This window comes from Psittacula echo (assembly GCF_963264785.1).
Source record: "Psittacula echo genome assembly, chromosome: 15".
NCBI classification, from domain to species: Eukaryota; Metazoa; Chordata; class Aves; order Psittaciformes; family Psittacidae; genus Psittacula; species Psittacula echo.
The window spans coordinates 7,995,274-8,014,233 of NC_137751.1; the positions used below are offsets into that span (position 1 = coordinate 7,995,274).

Sequence of the window (18,960 nt, forward strand, 5' to 3'; positions counted from 1 at the left end):
CAACAATTCAAGCTTCTTTCAAGATGTCTGGATATACTAAATTTAGGATGCTGAGAGATTATTTCCAATTAGCAATAGTCAGGAAAACCTGGTCTTTTCACGAAGCACAAGAGACTACTTTCCCTCTCAGAGCAGCTCATATCATTTGAAGTCCTCAGCTCTGAAGTGAACAACCAGGAGGGAGAAGAGTCTATACATCCAAATGGGAAGTTCTGATGCACAGTTCATGTTGCTACATGAACACTAGTTTTGTACCAAAGTCAAAAGAATTTAGTACATGTCCTATAGCACTACACACAGCACAACCTGAGCCTGCCATGCATGTGTCATGTGAACACAGATTTCTATAGCTAGAGATACATATCTACATGCAAGCTGAAAACCTTCAAGGGTGTAAATGTGTGAAGACAGAAAATACTGAAGAATATAAAAATGTCTATTTTCCTCTTCTATAACTGTGCAATGCTCCAAGGATGGTTCTTAATTTTTTTTTTTTTTTCATAAATGTAACTCTGCATTTAAGATTAGAATTGAGCCCAGGAGATAAATACATAGTTCTTATTCAAACAGAACAAATGGCTGTATAACCTACATCACATTTAGCTTTATTCAACACTTGCAGGCCTTAAGATAAAATGTACTGCCTACCAAGTAGAATACACCACCCTGGATAGGCCAGAAAACCAACTCCTTCACCTTACCAGTTAAGATCCTGGGCATAAAGAGAGAAAGACCATTTGAAGCCATTTAATTCTTATTTCTCCTACTTGAAAAGATCCAAATGTCTGCTTGGATTTATACTTTATCCTGGCCTCTTGAATACAGGCAACAGCAACATATACAGGTGTGATTGCGGTCTTCTACTTCCTTCAGTTCTTCCTCACTGTTATACAGAGCTACACAATACATTTCCTTGTTACAGAGACCTCAAGAATGCTACTCCTTTTCTATACAGTATTTTAAGTTATGTTGACTTCTTAACGTCACTTGTTTCACCCATCCAGATCAACTCCTACTAGTACATTTTCCTTCAGGTGTATTCAGTCATTATCCACAAACACCCACTTTCCAATTAAATTATAGGGCCAAGGAAACAAGGCTAAATCAGGAAAATAGTTAATGCCACTGATTGAGCTTCCAGCCCAGCCAGCTGATTCTTTTCCTCTGGAGACAGGACCAAACTACACAAACAGCCTCTGCAGAGCTTCTCTGGCTGCCACTTGTCCCCACTGCCTGGCAGTAAACTGTATTCCTCATGGCTTTCTATCCCAACAGTGCATCCTGCTTATTAGAAAGAGCCAACACAAAGTAAGTGCATAGTGTGTTAAAGACAACACAACTCCCCCACCACTGCTAGGGAACCAAATTTCTTTTTCTAAATACCAAACTGATCATAGCAACAAAGTATGTGGCCATTCAAAATTTTCTACTCAGTAAGCTTACATATGCATTGTATTTTCATAAATAAATTTTAATGAAAAGGCATCAAAATATATTTTACCTGGACATCATAAAGAGCTACAATGTTCTCATGCTGAAGTTCCTGTAAAACAAAATATCTGGCATTATGAAAATGGCCTGTTGTCATTATTATTATTCTTTTAAATTTATTATGCTAGGTGATAATTAAAGAGAACCAAATTTTACACAGGAAGGTAGCATCTGGTTTAGACCGCATGATGGAATTTGGAGAAAATCCCAGCTGTTTAGACAATATTTACAGGAATAGGAAATTAGGCAATATCTTCAGAGGTCATAAAAACATTTGGTTACAGAACTTATTTTCGATATCTTGTTACAGTAAGTACTGATCCTTCAATGAACATTGAAAACCCACTAAACTTAGTCTCACACATTTTCCACTTAGCAGAGTTACCAACTCTGGTTCAAGTCAACTGTACCATTTTGCAATGAAAAGGAAATCAAACCAAGTAACACCGAATAAAATTCACAGGTCAGCTCAAACTAACTGTAACTGCTCAAAATAACATGTGTCTTCGCTAAATACTTGCGGCACACTAATGTACCAAACACTACGATTTCTAATGTGTAACAAATATACTAAAATATAACATATATGTATTGTTTAAAACAGTGATGTATCTCAAGAAGCTTGAAAACATGGAAAGAAAGCAGCACTAATTATTACTACAAAGCTATCTAAAATGAGATGTGGTGAAGTTCAGAGAGCGGAGAATGACAAGAGACCATCTGAGGAGATGTTCCCATAAAAGAACATTGAATAACTGATGCTCCATTTTTTCCTTCATTAGAGCCACACTACACATTTTAATCAATTAACACACCTCAGAAGTGGGAAGACTGCATCAGGAATCAAATTCAGCATGGTGATTTAGCTTTCAAGGCATCTTTGAGCAAAGGAAAGATCAAAAACTGAAGTTTTACCCTCAGCTATGACTTTTGTTGTATGCAGTGCCTGGGAAAGGTGCCATAACAGCCATCCTGAGGGTCAAATTTTCTACATGTGCAATAAGCAAAGCACGAGACTGGTTCTGTAATTTTCTACTTTTAACTACAAAATAATGCCCATAACCCATTCTGAGACCATTTCCAGAATGAAAAAGTATCTTTTTTTCCTTTTTTTTTTTTTCCTTGGTCTTTCTAAAATTTCTTCCAAATTTCTCCTGGAACTAACAAAAAAACCAAACAGCAGAACAGCAATTATTGTGATACCACCCATGACCTGAAATGAACTAGGGCAAAAGTCTCCTTTTCAAGTAAAGAAGCTTTAAAAATCACTGCAAATTAACATACCTTTAAGATTTTTATTTCTTTTCCAAGTAGGATTTGGGACTTTGACAAGTTCTTTTTGTTAATACTCTTTATGGCTACTTCCCAATCAGTTTTCTGGAAGCAAACAAACAAAAAAGTATTGTCAGTTTTCTATTGGTTTTGACTTTAACCACTAAGAACTACCTAGTAAAGAACTGGAGAAAAAGTTGTGAGATCACCCCTACTCTACTCACCAGTGACTGCATCACATGACACCATCAAGAACTATTTCATTCCACAATAGCTTAGACAGCTATTAAAATCCAGCTGCAGCTACACTGCACGTTCATGGGTTCCAGAGCATTTAAAAAACTAAAGTAGCACATAATCATATCCCATTTATTTTTCTTTTGTATTGGTGCTATGTATCTGCTTTTTAGTCCTCTCTCAATGATCCAGTTACTTTCACTCTCCTGTAAGGACTTCCCATTTTCATCCTTAAGCTCTACAGCTGAAAATTGCACAAGAAAACATCTCTGTTTTTTTAAGTAAACTTCTGTATTGTCTGTTTATATATTATCTAAAAATAAATTGACTATTTGTAAGGTAGGAGCATCTCCAGTGGCCTTTAAAGTTTTTGTTTTCCTTTCTCCCCCTTCTTTAACTCAAAAATCACTGCCCTGTGCCTCTCCAAGTTGCGAGTGCTGCCCTAGTGCTCCAAGATGATAAATCTGAAGGGTTGTTTTCTGGAAAGCAGAGCACTTTAGGCACCAACACCAGAATAAACTCTCACAGCAGCAAGAAACCATAACGCAACTATTAATATCCAGGGTGATTAGCAAGCCACGCCAGGAAACCAGACACCTCTGAATTTAAGAGATCTTCTGCCAATCCCAAAGGAGACAATTTTCCATTAGATCCCTCGTTATCCAGCGAGATAAACATGAACCTTCAGACAAACAAAGGGCTCAGCCTCCCATACAGCTGCAACTCTCCACTCGCCGTTATGTCAGGGAGCTACCAAACAGCAGAGAGGAGAGGTGGGAATGCAGATAGGTTGTTACGGGAGAAAAAGGAGGTTTACGGAGGCCGGGAGCCGGCAGCTCAGTTCTGGGGCTGCAGCAGCGCCAGGCCCAGCCCCAAACCCCGGTACCCAGCCCGTTCCTTCTTATTTCTCCCCAAACACACAAATCACAACACAACTCCTTCAGAGGACACACACCCCCACAACCATCGCTACCCACCGGGAGGGGCTCCTGAAGGCTGCAACCCCGTGGAGCGACCCCGACCCGGGTTGTGTAACCGGCCCCACTTCGGCTGCGAGCAAAGCCCATTGCTATTTACCTTGCGGTGGCGACCTTTGAAGACCACAGCAAAGGCTCCGTGTCCTATCAGGTCCTTCTTGCTGTACTCAAAGTCCCCCACCACCTCCATCATCCCTCAGCGGCGCATGAAGCCCCCGGGAAGGAAGAAGGGAAGGAGAGAAAACAAAGGGGGTCTTCCGCCAGTCAAGGCAGTTACAGCCGCCTCACAGCAACCGGCGGCGGGGTAGGAGTCTGCCCCTCTCCTGGCTGCCCCCGGCGGCGGGAGCAGCTCCTCTCATACCGCGGGGGCAGCCGCGGACCCCCAGCCCAGCGGGGCTGCTGCAGGGCGTCTCCGAGGCGAGGGGCTCCGTCTGGCATGAGGAGGGCAAGGCGGGGAAGGAGCGGAGCTGGGCGGGGGGAAGTCTCTCAGGGGCCGGTGAAGAGGGGACAGTGCGGCATCGACGCCGGGACGAGGGGCCTTCTCAGCGGGCAAGGGGGCTCTGCGCCCTGCCGCTGCCCGCCCCCATGGCTCCGCCACAGCTGGGGCTGCCGGCGCCGCGGCCCCCCTCAGGGACCGAGCCCCAGAGCATCCAGCAAGGCGGTTGGGAGGCGCGGCCCGCGGCTCCGGGGGTGGCTGTCGCTGTCGCCGCCGCACCGCCCGCGGGAGGGGAGAACGCTACGAAGGTGCACACGGGGGTCTCTCAGGCCGTCACCGCCTCCTTGGGGCTCTCGCCGCTCCACCACCGCCTATCCTTATCCCCAAACCAGGCCAGCCCCACCTCCGACTGCCCAGACCTCCGCGCCACCTCACGCCTTTTATAGGTTGCATCGCGCAGGCCCCAGCGTTCGGCTGCTTCCGCCGGCGGCTAAAGAGTGCCTCACCCTGTTTAACCCGGCGGGAGCGCGCCGCGGGGTCCCTCCGCCGCCTTCCCCTCAGCAGCGCGGACCCGGAACCGGTCCTTGTCGTCTCCTCAGGGAGGACACAGTAACCCAGGCCCTGGAGACCTGCCCCCCTCCTCACCGCAGAGCTGGGTTAGAAGACAACCGTGGGTTGCGCCCCTCACCCCTCGCCGTGGCTTCCAAGACTTGCTGCGTTTCACTGTATTTGCTTTCTTGGCCATCTCAAGCCCACCTGTCAGTGAGGACAACGCTGAGGGGCCACCAGGAGAGGAGGGAGGGCCAGAGGTGGCCCTGAGCCAGCTGCCCTGAGCACAGAGTATGGCAGGGGTCAATCATAGAATCATAATCAACTGGGTTGGAAAAGACCATTAAGATCAAGACCAACCATTCCCCAGTACTGCCAAGGCCACCACTAACATGTCACTAAGGGCCTCATCTACATGGGTTTTGGACACTTCCAGGGACAATGACTCCAGCACTGCCCTGGGCAGCCTGTTCCAACGCCTGAGCACCCTTTTGGTGAAGAAAATGTTCCTGAAGGCAGGTACAGACCCTCCCACCCTCCCAGGGTGGTATGGCCAGCCCAGCACCCCCAGGCTCACAGCCACTCACCAAGACTACATCAAACCTAATACAAGGAACTTGAATGGAGAAGCAGTGGAGGAACAAGCATGCAAAATGCTGTAAGCCAAAGACACTTCAAGTTGCTTGCTCCCTTTATAAGGAGAACAACATCTGTAATTTACAGCCTCTGCCTCTCAGCACTTTCAGATCAGCCTGCGGCTGTTTACAGCAGCACGTACAAGCATTAAAAAAACCAAACAGTCACCACACACCAGTCACATGGAGCCTTTGACCTTCACCTCCAGATCTACATAATTGCACTCCACTCCTTTGCTTTCCATTCCTCACTGCTCTTTCCTCTCTGCCTACATTCTCCATCAGGCTACCTCCACATCCCAGTTTCACCTGTAAACCTCCTTCAGGCCTCCCCAATACCCCCATCTGCCTCAGACCCCCTCAGCATCAGCAATTAACCCACCACTGAAGTTACAGTTGACACAAGGTGCACATTGGGATCCTCAGGGCAGAGCTCTGACCCCACTTAGGAGTGCTGCGCCTCCTCTTGTGTGATACAGGCTCTGCTTTCAGCACTGATGGATCAAAACAGACTGAGCAGAGTTGGTTCTCTTCCTATTCTTCACTCCTTCGTTTTCAGTCACCAAGCACTACTGGAGCTGTGTACCACGTCAAAACCTCCATGGCTAAAGAATTCTCCAAAGACAACACACTTGTATTAAAAAAATATCCAGCAAGAGATTCTTAAGGGAATCCTGACAACTTTATGAAGGACATTTTAAGCTCTAGACGTAATATAAACACATTAGAAGAATCCCAAGACATCTGTTTTGATCCAAAGAGAACAAAAGGGCTTTTAAACCCCTCAAAACATGATCCTCTACTTTGTTTTCTGAAGTTCTGAGCTCCTATCCAAAATCCGTGCATGGCACTATCCTAGCAAACAAAACTGAGAAAGTGAAGCTGGCCAAGTAATTTCAGGGTCTCAGAACACCCCCATGGAAAGGAATAAAATGAGATGCAAAAATATTCCAAGTTTGCAAAATATTCCAAGTTTCCCCATGGAAAGGAATAAATGAGATGCAAAAATATTCCAAGTTCCAATAAATGAAGGTGCTGGTAGTAACAGAGCCACCTTCTAGTGTGCATTCACAGTGCCCTGTTAAACCCAGGAAAAGCCCACAAGTCTCAATGGGTTAGCTATTCTGATTCAGAAAATCATTTCCCAGAGAACTGGCTGTTTATTGCCATCCACTGATTCTCATATTCACTATTAATCCTCTCGGCACCAGCACGTATCCTCATCTCAAAGTCAATGTCACAAGCTACATTTTAGGGAAGCTGAAAAATAATAAAGAATTAAAATAATCCACAAGGATGCCTTTTGGACAGAGAAAAACACTACAGGAATTTCTAAGCCACCCAATCTGCATTACACTTCAAAACTGAGACCCATTTCCCTCTGGTAGCATGTCTGATGTCCTTTTGTCCTCGTAATGGGGCTGAAGCCCTCGAGCACGTTTGTTTCAGCACAGCAAGGACAAAACAGCCAAGAGCAGCAGGGAGGTTTGACCAGAATAACTAAACATGCTGCCTCGCACTGGGATTTGAATGGGATCTGAAGAGCTGATGTCTGAAAAACATAAGGACTGTGGGATTTGCATGCAGGTCACTCATTTGAGCTGGGTCCTTGATTAGCATCTGGGGGAGCTCCTACACTTCAATATTTCCAGCACCTGTGGACTACAATAAGCCTATTTACAAACAGCACCTCCACTTGCTTTTGCTGCTGAAAGAGGTCAGAACAGACTGAATTACTCGAGATGTTGGGAGAGCAATGCAGGATAACCCCATGGGGTTCATGCTGCTCCTCCAGTGCCCAAGGAATACACACAGATATTCACCATTTAGTGCTGGCAGCCCTGCAGCACTAGGAGGGATGCACTGCTCTGCTCTGCTCTGACAAGCAAGGCAGCAGGACAATAAAACATCCAGTGTGCTCAGAACGCATGGCCAAGCAGCAGGCACCAGTACCATGTCTCATTGATCACAGTGATCCTTCAGAAGCAGAGTACTGTGTCCCGAGTTTGTTTATTTTCAACATCACACTGTGCAGGGCCTGCATCCCACTGACAGAGACCACCAGTGACCTCCAGCGCAGCAAGGACCACCAATTTACAGGGTCAGAGTGAAGCAAACGCAGAATAACAGCACTAGAGATGGACTTGTGGCTCCCTCCCAGCTGCACTACACTTGTCAGACAAATTAGACCCTCAGATGTGAGCCAAGACTCATGGTCACAAGAGCAACAAATCTAGGAAGGAATTGGGACCTTCCAGGTTGGTTGTCCGAGTTCACATAAGTATGCTTTCATGTGCTAGCAGCTGTCTAGAACACAGACATCACTCTGGGTTTCCATAACACATTTCATCCTCAAAACCCCAAATGGTCTTCCCAGCAAGCCCTTTTCTGCCACATCACTGAAATACAGCCCTTTCTGAGGTGGAAACATCACCTTAATGGCACCTGGGTTGTCCTAAATTAAGCAGAAAGACAGCTGCTGTTCTTAATGCTCATGCGTAACAATGAATGAAGAGTATTTTCTTCCTGTTCATTGAAAGATTTTTCTTGTATCTTCCCCCAGGCAACACACATGGAAGTTAAATTTCTGATCTGGGAAAATAATCAGAGATCAGCTGGGTCAAGCAGAACATGAACATGTGCCTCCAAGGACCCAAGGAGCACAATGCGTACGCCATTTGGCCAGCCCTTCAGCATGGATAACCAGAACACACAGCCCCAAGAACAGTTTTTGTGAGGATGTTAAGGCCTCACTTATCTAAATCAACCCCCAAAGGCAAGACTCTGGCACTGTCCTGCTCATCTCAGCACTATCCCAAACAATCTCCTTCACTCTAGGTGTTCTTATAATTTTCTTCTTCCTTTTCTCCCTCCATTATAACCCAGGAACTTATTAGACAGGTAAACCTTCCTCTGAAGACTGGCATGCTTCCCAGTCCTTATCATCACCACCCTCCCATTTGGAACAAAATTAATGGTGGCATCAGCTGAGCTATCACAGCTTTTAAAGAACAAAGCGTCAGAGGACTTGTGGGACTAACAGTTTCTGGATATGCTTAAAATTATTCCTACATTACCAGTGCGAAATAACACCCTTGTGGTAGGCATACCTGTGTGGTAGGCTTAACAAGTAACTCGGGAGAAACTGGGCTGATACACAGCAGCAGATACTGAGATTCCTATCACACAGCACTGGAGAAGTTCAAGTGTTTCAGCAGGCTTTTTGTAAGGTTAATGATGCAGTTCCCAGAAAATGCCATCAGAAAGCTCTGGCCTACCTTTTAGATCTGCCCTCTAAACAATGTCTTCCCCCATTAGTGACACCATAAACCCAAATCTGCATCTGCAATTCTCGAAGTTAGCTAATTAAAGCTCACATCACCATTGCCAGCAGAGCGAGGGAGGTCACGCGCCTGCTTCACTCCCTGCCAAAAAGGAGCCACCTCTGAAGTGAAGGGCAGTAGCTCTTCTCCAACGCATGAGAGCTGGCAGGAGACTGCAGAGCGAGGCCCGGGAAATGCTGCATTCAAATCAAACTGGGAGGAGTGTTACAGGATTGCTTAGGAATACAACTGGAATGGGGCCAGCACTTAGTATGCATGAAGGCTGGTGCTGTATGAATGATAAAAATAGCAGCAGCTGCTTAAGACAGGAAAATTAGATTTGGTCTACGTGCAAAGCCATCACATAGCCTGGTTCAAAATCTACCCACTACCAGGTCAAAGAAAGATTAAGGGCAAGACAGTGTATTTTGGTGTAAACTTTGTTGCAAGGCCCTCTCTTTCTTCAAGACGTCTCGCTTTGCGTTGGAAAACCTTTCTGCTCCAGCATTAGGAAGGTGGGTTTTAATCAGGCTGTGTCAAAGAAGCTATCTGAAGGGATGGCAGGAGCTGTCTCAGGTTCACAGCATGGCCAGAAGGCACTGAGATTGCTTTGAAAGTCAGTGGATGAGGAAGGACTCTTTAGGCACATGTACACACGCAGCCAAGCCAGTCTGCCCCCCAGACAGGATCACTTCCCCTAACTCAAATACATCCCTACTTCTAATGCAAAACACATTGTGGATTCACAGGGCACAGTGACCACATGCAGCACTTTGGCAGAGGAAGCAGAGATCCATGATTCTTCCCTCTGAGTGAGTCGCATTCTACCAGCAGCTGCCGAAGCTGCCATGCTCAGCAAGTCAAAACTGGGGACACAGAGCAGAACTCCAAGGGTGGATCATTTCCTTTAGTACAAGGAGCCCAAAACCAGTGCAGAACAAGCAGCTCCTCAGCTGCCACCAGAGATCTGTCAGCCGCATGTGTGCTCCTCCTTCCCAAGGGCACGGCAGTTGGGGGAGGCATAATTATCACCTACAGTTTTAAACCACCCTATCCCACATTTACCTTAGTGAACTAAGAAAGGTTTTGTTTATGGAGATAGATGCAAAATGGCCTTCACTGTCAGCAAGAACCAGCTGGAGGAAGCACATTAATGAAAGAGCAGGTACAGGATATTGAGTTCTTCCCAAAAGATCCCACAAAGATAGAGCCTGCTGACTTGGCTGGCAGAAAGATACTAACAACAGGAACCACAACATGTGTGCTCAGTCACATTAAAGATTTAACCCTTTGTTCCAGTCTTTTGCTCTACTGAACAACTGCAGACAAGCAAATGGCCCTTACTGCACCACCCTCTCTTAATTCTCCAAAGCAATTCTGTCACCAGGAATAAAGTCCTAAAATGCATCTTCTGCAGCTGGGAAGCATGAAAGCCATGCTCCTGTTACGAGCTGTAGTAATAACTAAGCAGCAACTGCAGTATGAGGGCTATGGAGAATGTTTTAACCTTCATGCTAGCTTGCTGCAACTAATCTGACAATGTAATTTCTACTCTTCAATAACCACATCTGGATTTTTACTGTTTTGCAAGTAAGAACACTGAAAATAAACACTAAGTCAGGTCTATTCACCTCATGATTCCTGGAAGCCTGAACTGACTTACAAAAAGTCTCAAAAGGAAGCTTACAAATATGTATCTGACAGTATGAATCCCTCTCACCCACTGGGCAAGTAAATGCACTCGAGAAATTCCAGAAGGAGCCAACTCTGTGCAATGGAGGTTTTGCCATTTACTGTGACAGTCCCAGCCCTGCTGTCAGCACGTATCCAGGGCAAGGGACAACCACCACCCAAAATGCCTGCTCTGTTCTTCCCCTTCCCCACCCTTTCCTCCTTTCCCCTCGAGTCAGCAGTGGATGGGAAACAGGCACTCTCTTCCCTATCTGGAGGCACAACTGCCTCATTTTCCCATTTCCAAGAATCACTGAGTCCTGATAACTCAGCACAGTTCCATCAGTCATTTGAAGTTTGTGCCTGTTGCACCCTGAACAAAAGTGAATGAGCTCTCTCCTGCAGAGGATTGCTAACAGATAATGCTCAGCACAGCCCACAGAGAAATGGGCTGTGGAAAGGCAGAACTTCACTGGAATAATGGGAAGCCTTAAGATGTTATCCTCAGCAGATCTTTGTCCCAGGCATGCAGCCGAGCACAGTTCTGTAATGTAATGATGTGCTGAATTTTCCCCTTCCTCTTTCCCTCTCTGAAGGTCACACAAGGACAACCCTGTCTGCTGCACTAAAAGCTTTTCCTCTGCAGGATTCTTTATACAGCAAGAAGGGGCAGGAGCCATCCCCACTCTTTGCTTGCCCCTTTCAAGGCAGCAGGCTACTGTAAACATGAAATTTCAATAAAAAGCCAGTTGAGAGGGGGCAGATGAGATATCCCTCCTGTAATGCTGAGAGGAAATCATCCTGCAAAACACAGCTCTTAACAAGAACTAGAATTAAAATTTCCTTAAATAAATATAAGGAAAGAGTCCACGAGGGCGAGCAGCCAACAGGAACAGGATGTCGTGCTCATGTCAGCCTCCATCATCCATCACCTTGTGGATTTCCCAGCCTGTGCCGAGGGCAGCCCAGCTTAGGATGGGACCAGCAGCTTCGTGTCACTGCTCCTAGCGACGCCATCTGCAAACAGAAAGAGCTGATGCATCCTTGTGGTCCAGCACTAGCACTGCCACATGGCCCAACAGGTACTGGGGTCCTTCATCTGCACAGCAAGCGCCTGGGTTTCTTTATCAGCCATGGTCAAATGGCAACCAGCTCACAGGAATTTGTCTGTCTACATAACTGCAAGACGGGAGGAAGGTGAGAAAGGAAGGGACTGACCAACTGGTACAACTGTTCCTTCCCCTCTCCAGGAGCCAAAACAGACATCAGAGTCAAGTTTCACCACTGACTGCTCAGTTGGAGGGACTCTGCTTTCTAGTCATCTCCCAGGGGACAGCAGCAGTTCTGCCCTCAGGGAGGTCAGGTCTCCAGACTGGAATATGGCCCAGTGCTGTGCTCTCTGCAAGGAGAGATCATGCCTTAACCACGCAGGTCTCTGCAAGGAGACTGCAGCTCTGAAGGACATATGGGAGCAGCTGCAGTATCTTCTATGAACAGACAACAGGTTACTTACATCCTCAAACACTTATCCTTTCCTCCACTTGCTACCCTCTGTCCATCTGGGCTCCAATCTGTTGCATAAACCTAGTATTAGAGAAGGACAGAGTTACCTCTGCTGGAGGAAGGGTCATTCCTGCCCCTCTCAAACATCTCAGCCTGACACCTCACCTCATCTGCATGGCCAGGAAGATCAATGGCCAGTTTCTTCATCTTGGCATCCCAGACCTTGAGCGTGCTGTCACTGCTCCCACTCACCAGCAAGCGGCTGTCGGCTGACCAGGCAATCTGATACACAGCTGAGACGTGCCCTCGCAGCGACGTCAGGTACCTGGCGTGGAGGAGGCAGGAGGAGGCTGTTAGAGGAGCAGGCAGCTGGGTTTGCTCCAAACCAGCCCTTGCCCAGCCTTCATGTTTCTCCTCCACCAAGCAAGCAAGCACAGTCACAGGATGCCCAGCACACCCCAAACCAGCATGCACAAGGCAGTCAATTGCTATGCACAAGGCAGTCAATTGCGATACAGAGTCCATAGGTGGTTCAGCTGTCTAAAACCCACCCGAGACGGGCCCAGAGCCTTCTAGATTGCTCTTCATCTCAACTCCCCTGCCAGGAAACCCATATCCAGTAGGCAACACTACAGCGTTACTGTACAGATGTGTCCTTCCTCTCTCTGGCTGAGCAATCTGGATTTAGGAGGACCATTAAAATTACTGACATGAAACCCAAGCCCAACAGTATAAAGACTGATTTACAGGGAAGGCTGCCCCTTCCCTGAGAGAGCTCATCAATACTCTAGCTGAAGGTAAAAAGCTGGACTATTCTGGATGCTACGAGGAGCATCCAAACACCAGCAGCACCACTTGTAACAAGAAGAATTTGCATTGTCCAGAACAAGCTGTTTTCTGGCACAGGAACTGTGTAAACTGGGTCAGTCTGCAGTATGCAACACACACGTCTTCAGGAGATCAGCCGAGTGGAACATCCCACCCCACCGCAGCTGCGCCTGCTCTGAAAATCTGATCTGTGTGTTACACACAGACCCCACACAGTCACCACCTCTGTAACAGAATAAACCAACTCACTTTCCTGTCCTGCCATCCCAGAGCTTTATGGACTTGTCAAAGGAAGCACTAGCTATTATCCGGGTGTCTGGCGAGAAGAGCACTTGGTTAATGAGAGCCTGGTGGCCTGTCATTCTCTCCAGTGGCTTCTTGTCTTCTGCTGGTCTCCAAAGAAACAGAGTGAAATCATCTGACCCTGAGACGAGCCTTTCTGGTTCCTGGCCCTGAGAAAGGGATGAAAGAGCCCAAGTCTTGTACAACCCACATATGGAGAGCCTGAAGCACATCAGTGTTGGGGTCAACAGCCAACTGTGCATGTTCACTGCTTCCATCAGTAACAGTGTTAGAAATTACAGTAGGGACAAAAGGGACTTACCCTGACTTGGTCATACCTCTGCTGTGCCTTGTCCTTCAGTTCCGTCACTGAAACAGGTAGAGGGGAGAAAAGAGAGATTTGCAACCCTTAGGTGAAAAGAAACTTTCTAACCCTATGATGCCAATTCCAATCCTGGCTCCGTGGGCCAAGCACAGTGTGACTGGTCACCCACATTCTTTTTGCCAAGCATGACACTGGGAGCAAAAGCCCTTGAAAACAGAGCAGCCTTCCATCCCCCAGACTGCTCGACCCTGTGCATGAGCCAGGAAGACCACAACTGCCACTAGCACAGATCCCGCTCCCAGCTCTCAAGATGGCTTTGGCTTGTGGCAGCATTGAGAAGAGACGTCAGGTCCTCGCTGCCTCCCCCAGCCCACAAGGCAGGAGCCGCACTTACAGGAGCCACGTACGTCCTGTGGGTTGATGGTAGCCTCAGCAGGTTCAAAGGCCCCGGTGCGCAGAACGTAGTCGGTGCTAAGGGCCATGGTGTTCACCCAGTGAGCGTGGCCCTGCAAGGTGCGGCAGAGGACCCCCTGGAAACAAAACCACGGCTCAGAGAGGGATGGGCAGGACAGAGACAGACTGGGCAGCACCCTCTGGGCTGTGAGGACCAACCCTAAACTTTCCAAACCCTCTTAGCCAAGCTGCAGGCAGTACTGTAGCCAGGCTTAGCAGGGAAGAAGTAACACTACTGAGCTTCACAAATCAGCTTCCCGCAGGGCCTTGCACGGTACCCACCAGCACGGGTCACTGCAAGGATGTTTCCAGCTTTTAGCCCCACTTCTAGGGATGAAAACATTGCACAACAGCTACCCAAATGGTTTCAAGAAACAGGTTGTGACAGGTCAAGAGAATACAGCACCCACTCTACACCTTCATTTCAGGGCACAAGCTGTGCCAAGAAGAGCAAAGCTACAACAGTGTGTCCAGCCACAGGGCTGCTTGCCTCACTTACGTCCTGGCTCCTCCAGACTTTGATGGTCCTGTCCTGGGAGGAGGAGTAGATCAAGCCATCACCCCCCCACTTCACACATGTCACTGACTGTGTGTGGCTTGTGAGGATCTTGTCACACCTGCCCATCAGTGTGTCCCAGATGCGGATGCTGCCATCCTTGGAGGCACTTGCCAGGTAGCGGCACTCTGGGTTTCTGGAAAGAAAGAAGATCAAATCCATTTGTGCACCGCACACAGCTCCTCCACCATCAGCCCCAGAGGATTCAAGGATCCAGAAGTCAATAAAAGACAACTTTCTCTTTTGGCTGAAGACCAGAGAGAGGCTGGGCAGGGGCACGGTGCTGACCTAGAGAACAAGATCCCACAAGGCAGGGGAGAGGCAGAAAAATGCTTCCCTCCAAACTGACTGGGCTGCACGCTGGAGGCATCAATCCAGAGTAAACCTGGCACCCGAGCCCTTGGCAATGACCTTGTTTCCAGAGCTTTAACCCACTGGCTAATGAGGAGATCACAAACTGGCACTTTCCTGGGCACTGGCTGGGGAGAGCCCTGGGCAGGGGGATCAGTGCAGATGGGTAGCAATGGCAACACACTGAAGGCTCCCCTGCCTATGCCATGCTTTGCATCCAACAGCCTGAGGACACAGAATGACGCTGTGCTGGCAGGGCTGAAAGCAGCAAAGTCCATCCACGTGGCTCAGGGGCGCAAATTTAACACAACTGGAAGCAGCTGGCCACAACCCAGCAAGGACAGGGGTGGGAGCCACAGCCCTCTGTCCTTTGCACAACATCTTTATCACTCAGCCCAGTTTTAACATCAAAGAAAGAGGTCCCTGGCATGAGCAGCAGCGAGGAAGAGCACGGCCCCTCCTGCTGCACAGCGACTGATCAGGGAGCACAGGTGGCTGCAGAATGAGACACAGAGCCCTGGCAGGGTCATCTCCCTCCTCTCCATTTTCTCATCTTCCTTTATAATCAGTTTTTGCTAATCCAGTTAATTGTTTGCAAATAGCTGGAGTTTCCTACTGGCAAATTCAATTTGCAGGGCTCTGTTCTGAAGGGGCTCTTTGTCTTTCTTTTTATTTACTTGTTTCTATCATGTCTTGGATAATGGGATACAACTAACCCCCTCCACCCATTTCTCCTAGATAGAGCTTTAGCTGATCGAAGAGATAAGGGGCTTGCACAGTTAATGAGCCCTCATGAAAAATAAACAGGATGACAGAGGCAACCAGGATGCAGGAGAGCAGAAAGGGAGTGCTCTGCAGAGCCTGAGCTCGGGCACCACACAGGCAGCTTTCCTGCTCTCAGCTCAGCAGATCAAATGTTCATCCAGCACCATGCAAGCACTGTTTTCCATAGGCAGGTGTATCTATACAAGGGAAAAGAGGTACAGCCTGGCAATGACTTCCCAGCAACCTCATGGGACTGTGAGCAGCAGCTGTGACTCCTGGATCTGACAGACACATTTTTGTTGGCCCACCCTGGGGGCTGTTCTCTTGCACACAGCCCTTCTCCTGGAACGGGAGAAAGGCGAATAGGAGCAGTGCTTTTCAGGCCAGTCTGCTCTTTTCCATACGAGTAAAGGGAAAGAGCTGGGCTGGCCCTTCACTTACATGTGGAGCGGTTCCCAGCAGAGACACGTGATCCATTTGGAGTGGCCAGAAAGCACCCGGCCGATCTGACTGCCGGTGGCTGGGTCCCAGAGAAATATCTGTCCAAGAGAGGAGGCAAGAGGGTCGCGTCAGGCCACTTACATCATGTGAATCCCAGAGACGCTCAGGCTCCGTTTAGCAAGCAGAGGTGTCCTTGGTGTCGCATTCACACTGGCAAAAGCAGTGGGCAGAGAAGGAGGGGGGCAGGAGGGCTGGATGCCTTTCAGATCCCTGCAGCAATCAGCTGACATCAAAAGAACGAGACCTGATCACCCTCCTTGCTGCCTGAAACACTGCTGCTACAAAAATATCTGCCTCAACTCAAAACTGACACAGGTTCCCAGAAAGCCACTCTGAGCCTTTGATACCCTGTGCCAGCCAGTTAGTGAACACTCGCAGAGCACGATGAAAGCCAGAGCGCGCTAAATGCTACTTCTGATCAGATTCTGTGGGTGGGAGACATGCTGGTTTTCTCTTTCTTTCCTCTCTCTATATAAATGTTCACCCAAAGAGCCAAGGTATTAGTCATCTCCTACTTAGAAAACCCGGAGAAACAGAAGACAAGCAGCACCATGGGTTAGATTAAAGCCAGAACAGCACCAAATCATGGCAGAGCCACCCTTGCCTGGCCTCTTCCTTGGGGCTGGTAACACAGCACCTGACAGAGCACAGGACAGCAGCAGCTCCACGGCTGCTCTTGTTGCTGCTCTCAGCCCATTCGAAGGTCGGAGCAAGCAACTGCCCTTCTGCAGCTCAGCAACTTACTTCTGAGTGCTCCCACTTCCCCAGGCATTTCTGTTTGCACCTTAAGGCCAAACATTTTGCCCCACATGGCTGGGCCCCCTTCCCATTCCTGTGAACGGGAATTTGGCTGTGTCTGAGTGAGAGCACTGTGAAACCGGCTGCTGCTGCATGTCTGGGTCACGCAAGCAGCAGTGCTGGCTTGGCCAGGCGATACCCTTTCTTGCTCCAGACACCTCCCTCGTGATGGAGCCGTCTGCCAAGGACCACGTCCAAAGCCTGGACTCTTTCCTGTGCAGAGGGAAAACCATCTGCCCCAAGACAGCAGGGCTCAGCAGCAAGAGGCCTGCAAAGGCAACGAAGACCGAGCTCTGCCTGCTACAGAGTTAAGAGACACTACCTGCAACTACTGCAACAGAGCCACATGCAAAGCTTCTCTGGAGAACAGGAATCCCACTCAAAACACCTGGATACACCCCTTACACCCAAGAAAATCACGTCTTCACCCCTCATCCCCCACAGCCCCTTTTCAAGGGGTCAGTTCAGTTCAGAACAGGGCAGCACAGCTGCAGAGGGTCTCAATACTCCCCCAGCCCCACACATACCTGGCTGTTCTTGCAACCTGAGGCCAGCTTCTTGCCATCAGGTGACCAAGCGATGCTGAGCACCCAGTGCCGGTGACCTGGCAGAGAGAGCACGAGCGGGTGTGAGTAGAGAGCTGTGACTGTCTGTGATGTCTCACCACGCACTCACTCCAGGGCACGACTGGAGGTGAGGGAACTTTCCACGTTCCTCCTGGACAAACCTTCATCCTCCACTTAGTTAATCAAAGACAGGAGCCATGGTCCCAGCCTGTATGACTCAAGCAGCACCAGATTCTGCTCTGTTTGTTCCCCCAGAGCAGGCAGGGGTCAGAAGCTGCCCCCCCCAGCACGTCCCATACCCACCTTTGGCTGTGAACTGCGGTGTCTCTGTGCTGAGGTCCCAGAATCGGACTGTGGTATCTCCAGAGCCACTTGCCAGGTACCTGGGAGAGGAGGAAGATCCCAGCTCAGTGCGGTGTCCCAAGGAAAGATGACAGCAGCTCTTATCTTACCTTCAGCCCCCCGTCAGCCCCTCGTACTTTCCAGTGGGGCTGAAGGCTACGGAGATGACAGCCTCGGTGTGCCCCTCCAGGGAGCTGGTGCAGCGGGTCACTGCCCGCACCCTGAACACTGCCTGCGGCTGGTAGATGATGTCCAGGACCTTCTCTGTCTCCACACTCTGCCCCACCAAGGTCTTCTCCAGTGACGCGATGATCTCGGCATCGTGGACAAAGAAGGCCAAAGGTACCGGTTCATCCTGGGGGGAAAGGGCAGGAGGCGTATGAGGGGCGGCCCGGGTGGGCTCAAGGGTACCGTGGGGTGCCCAGGGAGGGTCTCACCTTCTGCAGGAGCGCGTTACAGACCAGCTGCAGCTTGTCCGGGGTGATGGTGACCGGGACATCGAAGGGGGAGCCCAGGGCCTCTCCTGCCTCATCCCGGAACTGGATCAGGAGCCGCTGCACGTCCTCGTCCGGCGACATGCTCTGCGGGACAGCGGGATCAGCACCGGGAATGCCTCAGGGAGCGGGGGCAGCCCCACAGCACCCACCCGGCAGCGATTCCCACGGGGCGGGGGAGAAGAAGCCGCTGTAGGGGAGCCCGGGGGAGAAACACCCTGCACTGAGCAGGGCCACGGAGGTACCCCGGGGGTGGGGAGGCCCCGTTCCAGCCTCGGCCCCGCTCGCTCCCGTCCAAGCCCCCCTCCCGCTCACCGCGGCCATGTGCGTGCGCGGCCCACGTGGGCCGGAAGCGGCTCCTCCGGAGCCGGAGCCCCTGAGCGCGGCGCTGCTGCCCCCTGGTGGCCGGCGGTAAGGACAGCGCCGCGCCCCGCGTTCGAGGCCGCCGGGGGCGCCGCGGGGACAGGACGGGATGGAGGGGGGTGAACGAGCCCGCTCCGAGCACTCCCGCGGTGCCCACACCGGGGCTTTTTATCGCGTTTCTAAAGTGAAAAGCAGAAAGTTCAGCAAAAAACACCCCAGCTACCCCATCCCGGTCAGGAATT

The 18,960-nt window shown here is 49.5% G+C and overlaps 2 protein-coding genes across 3 annotated transcripts in view; both read right to left on the minus strand.

Moving 5' to 3' along the window:
- Positions 1-4,170, minus strand: part of ULK2 (unc-51 like autophagy activating kinase 2) — a gene marked incomplete at its 5' end in the record, with an annotated part of 38,292 nt that extends 34,122 nt beyond the window's left edge. The window contains 3 exons of the mRNA XM_080629965.1: positions 1,502-1,543; positions 2,776-2,868; positions 4,078-4,170. Of these exons, the coding sequence (XP_080486091.1) occupies positions 1,502-1,543; positions 2,776-2,868; positions 4,078-4,170 (228 nt within the window). The remainder of the gene's footprint in view (positions 1-1,501; positions 1,544-2,775; positions 2,869-4,077) is intronic.
- NLE1 (notchless homolog 1) lies at positions 1,509-18,439 on the minus strand (the record flags this gene model as incomplete). 2 transcript variants are annotated; one of them, XM_080629966.1, is made up of 13 exons in its annotated part: positions 1,509-1,543; positions 2,776-2,868; positions 12,105-12,175; positions 12,260-12,419; positions 13,172-13,374; positions 13,527-13,573; positions 13,924-14,059; positions 14,482-14,674; positions 16,096-16,193; positions 17,481-17,557; positions 17,823-17,902; positions 17,999-18,216; positions 18,299-18,439. In XM_080629966.1, the coding sequence occupies 12 exons, from the start codon at positions 18,437-18,439 to the stop codon at positions 2,850-2,852; spliced, it is 1,443 nt and encodes a 480-aa protein (XP_080486092.1). In that variant the 3' UTR covers positions 1,509-1,543; positions 2,776-2,849. The 2 variants fall into 2 exon arrangements, with proteins under 2 accessions (XP_080486092.1, XP_080486093.1); XM_080629967.1 differs by lacking the exons at positions 1,509-1,543; positions 2,776-2,868 and adding an exon at positions 11,484-11,608.
- Positions 18,440-18,960: the final 521 nt, after the last annotated feature.